Source organism: Laccaria bicolor, genomic scaffold, assembly GCF_000143565.1.
Source record: "Laccaria bicolor S238N-H82 LACBIscaffold_16 genomic scaffold, whole genome shotgun sequence".
Classification (NCBI taxonomy): domain Eukaryota; kingdom Fungi; phylum Basidiomycota; class Agaricomycetes; order Agaricales; family Hydnangiaceae; genus Laccaria; species Laccaria bicolor.
In genome coordinates this window covers 308,010-318,063 of record NW_001889887.1, presented here as the reverse complement: position 1 = coordinate 318,063, position 10,054 = coordinate 308,010, and the positions used below count along the sequence as shown (strand labels likewise).

At 48.2% G+C, this 10,054-nt stretch overlaps 3 protein-coding genes across 3 annotated transcripts; 1 reads left to right on the top strand and 2 right to left on the bottom strand.

Moving 5' to 3' along the window:
- Nucleotides 1–368: 368 nt before the first annotated feature.
- On the top strand, nucleotides 369–3,000 carry LACBIDRAFT_328297 (uncharacterized protein; the record flags this gene model as incomplete). The annotated part of the gene is made up of 4 exons (XM_001882365.1): nucleotides 369–1,255; nucleotides 1,317–1,780; nucleotides 2,202–2,499; nucleotides 2,568–3,000. 4 exons carry the CDS (start codon nucleotides 369–371, stop codon nucleotides 2,998–3,000), a joined length of 2,082 nt encoding a protein of 693 aa, XP_001882400.1.
- Nucleotides 3,001–5,748: 2,748 nt separating this feature from the next.
- On the bottom strand, nucleotides 5,749–6,333 carry LACBIDRAFT_299305 (uncharacterized protein; the record flags this gene model as incomplete). The annotated part of the gene is made up of 3 exons (XM_001882267.1): nucleotides 5,749–5,782; nucleotides 5,831–6,111; nucleotides 6,169–6,333. The coding sequence occupies 3 exons, from the start codon at nucleotides 6,331–6,333 to the stop codon at nucleotides 5,749–5,751; spliced, it is 480 nt and encodes a 159-aa protein (XP_001882302.1).
- Nucleotides 6,334–7,170: 837 nt separating this feature from the next.
- LACBIDRAFT_299304 (uncharacterized protein) lies at nucleotides 7,171–7,911 on the bottom strand (the record flags this gene model as incomplete). Its single annotated transcript, XM_001882266.1, has 5 exons — nucleotides 7,171–7,200; nucleotides 7,253–7,455; nucleotides 7,509–7,590; nucleotides 7,643–7,699; nucleotides 7,861–7,911. The coding sequence occupies 5 exons, from the start codon at nucleotides 7,909–7,911 to the stop codon at nucleotides 7,171–7,173; spliced, it is 423 nt and encodes a 140-aa protein (XP_001882301.1).
- Between the last annotated feature and the right edge of the window lie 2,143 nt (nucleotides 7,912–10,054).

The window sequence follows — 10,054 nt, the reverse complement described above, 5'->3', positions numbered from 1 at the left end:
AGGAGTACCCCCCCTCTTCTGGTTGCGGAGATAACGCGCAAGAAGGACCAGCCCATTTTTTCGATCTGATTTGATGACCGGGAAGTTCAAAGGGCACAAAGGGAGGGACCCCTGGGACGCACAACGACCCTTGGTATCAAAAGGGAATAAGCAACTCACTCCTGGCTTTGAAGGGCCTTTACTCGTCGAACGATGTCCTTCTTCTCTCCTCCTCCCCCTCCTCCCACTGCTGCGTTTAAGGCTCAGGCACTTAATCGTGTCGAGGGGTTCCATCCGGACGATTCTTCCACTCCCAGCAGTCCATTTGCCGATCTGTTCAGTACCACGACGACGACGACCTCGGGGGGTGTGGAACGACGACGACGACGATGCATCAACAACATCATGGGTTCGACCTTCCCGATCCCTTTCGAAAGTTCCCCACGTCCGTGGCTGCTGCGAATGTGGAGTTTAACGACGAGTTGTCGATGGCCTCATTGTTGGGTGGCCCAGGTGGTGATCGATCGTCACCTAACGGCCACCACCATCAGCATCACGGTCATCATCACACTCACCACCACCCGCAACAGCATCAGCACCAACAGCAGTACGAGGACCCAACGGCGTACGATAACCCCACGTCCGCATACCGCACCCACAACATATTCGACGTATCTGCCTCCAGCGCATCCTCCACAGCTTCATCAGCATTCCCCACACACTTTTCCTCTTCCTCCACCACAACCAACAATGGCGCAGGGAGTCAACCAAGTAGCTTACACGAAACATATCAACAACACCCATCATTCAACTCTACCCTCCCAGCGATAAACAGCACGATGCGGTACGACCCCCCCTCTCCTTCCTCCCCTCAACTCCCACCCGCAAACCCACCACCATCATCCTTCCATCCCCACCACTTAACGCGACACACGCCCTCCCCAGGATCCCGCTCCCGTTCCCGATCCAGACCTCCGAGTTCTAGCTCTGCCCCTCCGCCTCCGGCGAATGGGGCGGGGGGTGTAGGGCCTGCGAGGACTACGAGGGCTAGAAGGAATAATAGTATCTCTGGGACTTCCCCGCCGCCTTTTGGTGTTCATCATGGACATGGGCATGGGAGGCCGCATGCGATTGTTATTCCGGGGAGTCGGATGGGTAGTTTGAGTGGGATGGCGCATGCTGGTAGTCCTTTGAGTACTTCTTCTAATGGTGGTGGAGCAGGAGGGGCAGGGGCAGGGGGGAATGGGTGGTATTTGGCTGGACAGAGTCAGAGCTCGTAAGCCTCTTTCTTTTGCTTTTCACTTCACTTCCCTTCGAAGCTGACGAGGGAAAAATAGAGCCTCGGAATATTCACTCCCCACACCCAACGACCATCATCAACAATACACCCCTTTCGTGCTTTCCTCATCTCAGGATATGCACCACCACCTCCCGCCTTTACATCACGCGCACCACCACGCGCACTCGCATTCGTTGCCGAAGGGGTTAGACACGCAAGCTGTCAATTTGATGGCGCTCCCTTCTTACGATCCTCTCCCACCGCAAAATCAAGCTCAAAATCAAGTACAGCTCCCACCACCCTCCCATCCTCCTCCTTCCCACCCCGCTCCTTCCGCACAACAACAGCAAGGAGGACAACAACAGCAGCAAGTAGGCGACAAACAAGCCCTACTAGCCAACGAGAAAAGAAGGAGGAGGAGGGAGAGCCATAATGCTGTTGAGCGACGACGGAGGGATAATATTAATGAGAAGATTAGTGAGCTTGCTACGTTGATTCCGGAGTGTATGTTGGATGTTGGCGGTGAGTTTTTTCTCTTGTTCTTTTTTTTGCGCCTATGGGTTGGTTGGACTGCGTTCCTTGTTCACCTCCTTCATCCCCAAACCTGAACCCAAACCAAACCCCTCTCTTTTGTTTTTGTTTTTTTCCGAGGGGGAGGTTGTGGTTTTGACGCTTTTGGTGTTGACCACTGCGTTGGAGGTTTCCTCGCGATTCCTTTCCAATCTATTCCCCCTCTTTGGGTTGGATCACGTTCCTCGTTCGGAGGGGAGGGGGCGTTGGCGCTTTTTGCTTTTGGTGTTGACCACCGGGTTAGAGGTTTCCTCCCCCTTTTCCTTTTCTCTTGCGCTTCGTTATGGGTTGCATTACGTTTTTTTTTGTCCCCCCCCCCTCTTCCATCCCAAAACCAAAATCTGAACCCAAACTAACCCCCCCTCCCCCCCAGGTCCAAATGGAACCGGCAACGGAAACGGCAACGCCTCATCCCCATCCGCCGCTTCCCCAGGCGCAAGCGGCGGCGGCGGTATCATGTCGAACGGTCTCCCGGACCCAGATTCGCTGCTGACACCCGTCGACGTGTTGAATGGGCTTAACAATCCCAATCCCAGTGCGAATGGGTTGAACGGCACGCCGACCAGGAAAGATTCGTTGGGCGAGGAATGTGGACAGCAGCAAGGGGGCGATGGGGGTGTTGTCAAGGCGAATAAGGGGATGATTTTGAGGAAGAGTGTTGAGTATATTAGGTGGGTTTCCTTTCTTTCTTTGTTGGTCTTTTCCTAACCAAGCAAAACACCCCTTTGTACTATCCTAGATACCTCCAACAACTCGTAACAGCACAAGGCGCCCGGAACTGCGAGCTCGAACAAGAGCTCAAAGCCTACCGTCGACGATCGCGCAGCTCCTCCAGCATGGAACCACCTCTTTCCGACTCAGCTCCAGCGGCAGGGGGTGACGGCAGCAGCATGATCCTCCACGACGAGCTCCACCACTTCCATCATGGGCATGGACATATGGGGAGACTGCCGAGCATGCCGGAGGAGGGAGGGGACGACGGGGATGATCTTATGATGGGGCTTGAGGATGACATGGGGATGGGGATGAAGGGGAGTTTGAGCCCTGATTCGACGGAGGGTGAACGGGAGGAGCGGGGTGGGGAGGGGTTGGTGGAGGAGAGGGGGAGGACAAGGGGTGTTAGGGGGTTGAAGGCTGAGGTGCAGAGTGATGATTCGTTGTTGGGGATGTGAAGCTCGTTTTCTCTTTTTCTCGCATCCCGGTGGATATGCTTTGCCTTTTTTTCTCCTCCTTATTTCGTTGTGCGGTTCCCTCCTGGCTTTGGTGCTTTGATCCTTCCCCCATTCCCCCTTTTTTCGTGATGGCGATCTCTATTACTTATGCTGCTGCTGCTCTATACCCGACACCGACTCGACATCCTCGAGGATCAACCCAAACCAATACGATAATCCATGGTCCCCCTCTCCCCCTTCCCCCCACCATCAACTTGGAACTCTCTCCAGCGCAATAATCATTCCTCGGAACGCGTCCAGTCCAATGCTTTCAATCGCAATCGAAGCGACAAACCCTCCAAAAAAACCCAGACAAAGTTGGGAAGCTGTGTATATTAGTTAGTAGTTACTTTCGTATCTGAACTTGAATTTTATATCTCGTTTTTTACTTGAATCGGCTTTGCTTTCTTGTCACTGGCGAATTCGAGTTTTGTTTACTTACGCCTCCGTTTGTCCTCCGTCGTCTTTGCTTTCTCGTCATTGACGAATTCGGTTCTACTTACTACCCTCACCCCCTAAGATTTCTTTTGGGACTCCAAACGATGGAATTGATCAGGACAGGGATGATGCAGTCCTCGGGGGCCTACGCACGCATACACTTGGTTAGATCCACTTTTCGCATTGCCCTCGCCGCGTCGGACGTGTTCGGCCGTATACGTAGCGCAATGGAGCTTGGACCCATAGTGACGGGGGTGATGATCGAGGGAGAGGTTCTTTCCCTCGAAATGGAGCGATTTCAAGTTATCCCCGATGATTGTGGAAGTTTAGATTCTGGGAGTTGTTGAAGTTGAAAAGAGAGTTCATCACGCTGGTTCCTTGAGTTTGACGTTTCGATTGAACGTTGAGCGCCAAATTGTGCACAACCTGTGCTAAATATTATGCGCCCTCAACGTCAGCTCTAATCCTGGACAGCGTCAAGACGATCTACGTGACGCACATCTGGGTAAGTAACCTGATGCGACTCCTCGGTGATATGTCCTTCCGAGCTTCCAAATCTTCGAAGGACGCGAGTTCATGAAATTTACAATACTGAGATCCGTGCCCCAAAGCTAGCTCCTGGAAATTAATGAATATGTCAACACGGGTGGATGCGTGGGTCAAGTCCGTTCTCAGAGCAAGTATTTCCTGATGACATGGCACTTCTTTCACATTTGACGATGCGCCGATACCAAGGTACCGGGAATGGATGCCGTGACCCGAGGTAGGGGGGATGGGTCCATGAGGCCTTAAATTTTTAAGGGGTCATATTTCTTGCATATTTCGTGCATTTTGATGCACTTTGAGATGGATTTGAGTCACCTTGAATAAGTTGAAGCATTTTGACATTGTTTATACACATTTCTGAGGCTAATCCTCAAGTTCGGTGGTCTATTTCCACTGAAATTGGCTGGTTAAGTGCTCGGACTCCTTGAACATTTGATGGTAACATTTTGTGTATTTAGATATTTCAGGTTTGTTTCAAAGCTGGAAAAGGTTCACAGCCTGCAGACAGAAATGTCTTCGAAAGAAGCATGGAAAGAACATACTTCTTTTGGATGAAAACATACCTTATTTGGAAGGCAGGAAGGGGGGGGGAAGTACCAAGAGCCTTAACTAAAAAAATCTACCCTGTGTTGTTTTTGCAATCCTGGTACCCCCTTGGCCGATACCCTGCATGGCTTTAATCTGGCTTTAATAGTGATTGTCAGTAAGTCAGGAATCACAACGAGGCTGGCAACTAGTGTTGCCGCGGCTCCGGCTCAAAGTCGGCTGAAGCCAGGAGCTGAGCCGAGTTTAGCTGAAGCCCAGCCAGAACTGCCGAGTGATGACTCCCACAGCTTGGCTAATTCCAGCTCCGGCTAAGAAGCCGGCTGGAGCTGGCTAAGCCGGTCATAAATAGTGATCATTTAAGTTCATTCATTCAGTCATCTTAAGACTCATGGGTCTTGCAATAAGGTCAATAGTATACACGTTGCCATCAAGATATGCATAAAATACACAAGAAAAGTCTCTCTAAGGTATTTAAATTTTATCTAAGGTATTTCATCGCCAGGTGTCTCAGGTCACTACCAGTAGATTAGTGGCAATTTTGACATCAACCTTTCTCAAAAGCGTTGTTGATATCAAAACCGAGCAGCCACAGACCTGTTCACCAAACTCCTTAATCCTAAACTGTAACCCCCTATGTGGGCCATCAAACACAGTAAAGACTTGGCCTTTGCACTCCGGCCATTCAGGTATTAAGTATGGAAATGGCACTTCAACCACTTTGTAACCGAGTTGAACCTTGACCACATCTCCGACCACTCCCTTGAACTCCCCGCACTTATCTTCGTGCTGGCTGTTATGGAAATTAGGGTTGGTATTGATGAGACGAAGGCTCAGTCTCATGTTGGCGAAGCAGCCATCTTTGAGCCAATACGGAGAAGAGGCTGCCACAATTGCATCAGTATCTATTGACTTTGAATCAAAATCAGAAACATAATTACCATCATCACCATGGCAGGGGGTTTGTGAGCTTGGGTTCCAAGCTGGGGTCATCAGGATATCTTCTGAGTTAGGAAGCGGAGTAGATGGCCCTGCAATGGCCGGAGTCTGCGGAAGGAAAGCAGCGGGATATGTGACTGAGGGTTGCAGATCCAGCAAGGGGTAACCAGGGAACAAAAAGCCTGCCAGAGTACCAGGCGGAGGCGCTGGTTCAAGTGGGTAAGTAAAATCGGTGAGAACCTCTCAAGGCCTGGGGGCCTGAAGCCTTTCGTTGGTGCTGGAAGCTGATTAGCATCGATTTCAAAAAAGAAGATAAGGGGCTTGCATGATGCGTAGAGAACTGATGTCAAAAACTTGTGGGCTTTGGAGGCACGCCTCAAGCTCGACCAAGACCCTTTTTTCACCAACTGTGCTTTTTATTCTGCCTCGGTAACCTCTAAAATCCCCCTTGATGACCATTACTTGTTTTCCTACAAGATGACTATTGGAGTCCCCCTTGATGACACGCTTTTGCGCATCTGTGAAGGGAGCTTTTAAATCTGAGGACTCTGTTCCAAAGACAAAGGGGGAGGTGAAGAACTGGACAATCCCTGGAGATACCTCTATCTAAAGGATGACAGAATGTTAGAAGAAGTATTATATAATAAAAAGCAAGATATTTACCTCTGTACTGGTCCTGTCATTAAAGACGCACACATAGTCATTGTCTCCATTCACCACCCAACCCGTAACACCTTCGTGGTCTCCCGAAAGAATGCGGACTTTGTCCCCTACTTTGAGATCTTTTCGAAGGGACAGAAAGGGTACAGTAGTTGTTACATCCTCCATCGTTAAAGAGACAACGGCTTCGTTTTCCGTTATATCCTCAATCATTCCAAAAAGCCCCCTCGAATCTCCGTGAGTGATTTTCACCCCATCACCTATCCGAAGGATCCTGGCTGACATTCTTGCCATCATGTGCTGTCAGACGTTGAGAGGAATGTCCAAGCAGGTGCTAAAAAGTTCGAATTCCCTCGATGTCGGTACTACATCTTCTGCGGTGTACCAATCCATGTCGACTTCCAAGAAATATGCATATCCATCAGCATCATACAATACTCCGCGGAATGAAGACAAGCTGTTGTGCTCTTGAAAGGCCCAATGAAACCGTTGCTTCGCCAGTGTTGGATTGAAGAGGGCTTGGCGAGGCTGCCCTGGTGCTGAAGCTCTTCTATTTAGCTCACGATGGGGCTTGTAGGTCGCTGCGAACTCGTCGTCTGTCTCATCATTTCTTTCCTCATATGCAATAAGCCAGCTTCCTTTGACTTTGGCGGCAGGTGGGTCATAATCAACGTGTGGTACCACAAGGAGGTTGATGAGCAAGGTGGAATGAGTGCGAACCTCCCGAATGAAGGCGAGATCTCCTTTGTAGATCCCACAGTGCAGTTGAACCCATGAATGAGGCTTTGGCCGAAAGGTATCTGGAACATTGAAGATGGAGGGGTTAGGATCAGGTATGTGGAAAGTCTTTGAGAGCATCACATTGGGTATGCCATTACAGACTTGTCAAATCATCTCCTCCAAAACACCTTCAAAAAACACTCTACCAGGTAGAGCTTTCCAGCCAAGGACCGCTGGGGGTCAAAACCGTGCAGGAAACCTAGGGTCCATGAGCCGCCGATGGACTCAACAGACTATCCACTCCTCATATCCAGGCTAAGTAGAAAGTCATTACAAACATGAGCTTCAAAGATTGGATTAGTATTACCTTGACAAGCACCACCCATAAAGACGCCTTTCCAATATCTTGAACGTCTTCTTCCGCAATACGTTGATGAGCCGTGACGCGCTTGAGAAAGCTTTCCCAAAACACATCGTCATTGGATGGCATCAATGCTTCACGAAGAAGGTTGCGGTGCGCATCTCCCGAGATCAACTCATCAATGTCTTCATCGTCGTTGATAAGATCACCTTGAAAAGAATTAGAAGTCTACTAACTATCATTACAAATGTATGATACACACTTTCGTTGCTGTCATTCTCATCATCAGTTTCTGCCTCTGATACTTCAGCTTCGAGATCTAAGAATTGAAGAGCTTGCGGTGTCTATTGTGTGATTAGCTTGCTAAGAAATCTCACAGGAATAAAGAGAACTTGCCTCGAGTTTTCTATGTTTCATTGGTCTCTCAGTGTATTCTGCTTCCATGATGATTTCCTAGTATTTCTATTACATTAGAGTCATCTAGAGTTCATTTACTAGCACGCACAAACATTTCTAAAAGCTATTTACTCTACAAACTACACGGATGGTGCACAAAGATGGGAAAGAAGCTTGAAATGGTTTGCGGGCTGTTTATGTTTCGTTGACTTTAGGGCCAGTTGCTTTCCATCACGTGGGCACCGCTGTTTGCCGAAAAGGACAGCCATGGTGGTGTTCTGTCGTGGGCTGAATAAAAGAAGTTATTAGTTTAGTTACAATGAGATAGGTAGGCATTGAAGGCATACCTGTTGTCCTTGTTGTAATCAACGATTATATTCTACACATAATAAATGGGAGGGGGAACTTATTGTGCTTTGTATTTGTGACAACACATTTTAATTATATAGGTACAACAATATAATATATAAACATAACTAACATATGAGAAGTTCTACATACGAGAGGGTTTACATATGGTGGGGGGGTCTACATATGGGAGGGGCTATGTACATACACATACGGGAGGGTCTACATACGAGGAGGGATGGGAGAGTGGAGAAGAAAGGAAAAGAAAAGTGAAGAACGTTCCAGCACTATAAAGTGCCGGCAAAAAGTACTGCAGGTGAGAATTTTTTTTACTTCAACAGCCTTTCAAAGCCAGAGCTTTTCTGGTTCATATCTGAATACATGGTGGCTTGTTTGAGAATGATGAAATATCCTTTCAAACAGGCATAAGTCGTATTGTGTTTATGTTAGGGCAGCTTCAATCCAAATTAGGAAGTAAACTCTGAAAAGTCGCTTCGTTTGAATGAAGCGCTCTCAGTCAAATGAAGGCGTGCAAGTCTAATTTTGAATACAAGGACTAATATTGAGTATACCTTCCCTTTGCAAGTCCAAGAGCTGCCACGCGTTGGGGCATGCTGTGGTAAAGCGAGAACAAGTAACTATCCTCCATTTCTGCCCATGTATCCACCAAGGCCTGCCAAAGCTGACCTTTATTGGTTGGGTATTGTGGGCGTTGGCGAAGTCTAATGTTGAGCTGAGACCAGACATGTTCCATTGGGTTCATATCTGGACTGTTAGGTGGCCATGGAAGTGTCTTGATTCCATTACGTGTCAGCCAAGTTGTCATGTACTTGGATCTGTGCTTGGGATCATTGTCTTGCTGGAAAATCATTCCCTTTTTTTGAATCTCCAGCATCTTTAGGGTACCAAGGAGTGATTCATCCAGTATCTCACAAAACTGGACACTATCCATGATCCCTTCGACAAGATGGAGCTCACCATACCCCTTCGATGTGATACATCCCCAAACCATGAGGCTGCCCCCTCCATGTTTGACTTCTGTCCTCACATTCTTTGTATCAAACTCTTCTCCAACTCCCCTCCTGCACCACTGAAGCCCATCTGACCCAAATAAATTGAACTTCTTCTTGTCTGAAAAGACTACAGATAGCCAGTCTTTTTCGGTCCAGTTCTGATGGAGTAAATACCATGCCAGTTGCTTCTTAATGTGAGTTGGTGTGAGGAAATAGCGTCGGCAACGACGGCGGCCATGTAGGCCTTCACGGATGAGGACATTGCACACAGTCCAGACAGAGAGGGTTGGGAACAGGTCATGTTGTAGCTTGGATGTATCAGGATATACCCCCATCTGAATCTTCTGAACGGCAAGGTGTGTGTCGCGCTTGGATAACTTTCTGGGACGACCTGGATGTGGTGGGGTATAGTAAAAGTTGTGGCTCGTGGTATTTGTTGAATGTGCGGCAGACTGTGTCCTCGCTGAGACTGAGTTCTTGGGCAATGTCCTTAATGGGGACATTCCGCTCTCGCAGGCAGATGATCCGGGCCCGCTTTGTTGGTGTGGCTTTAGTCATAGACTTTCTGCGAGTTTGGATGGAAATGATGTGGTTTCGAGGAAGTGTTGTCGCACTGTGCCACGATTCTCAAATTTGATGAGGTAATATTACAGTCTATTTTTGGGCACTCAGGAACAAACTCTCTGTAACTTTTCTCCTCGTTCAAGGAACCACACAACATTATGGTGTCTTATGCAGAAGAACCTCCTCATTAACTTGAGAACAAAAAAGGTGTTTATTTACCCCCATAAATTAATAATCTAGCCTCATCTTTTTGGTAAATTGTGACCCGCAGTATTTTTTTGCCGGCACTTTATATCCCAGGCACTTTAGGGCCGCTTTTGATTTAGGGCAGGCATAGAACATTGAGGGCAGGCATGGAACGTTAAGAGCAGGTGTAGAAACATTCTTCTACGCCTGCTCTTAATGTTCCATGCCTGCCCTCAATCAAAAGCAGCCCTAAAGTGCCTAGGATATATAGCGCTGGAACGTTCTTCACTTTTCTTTTCCT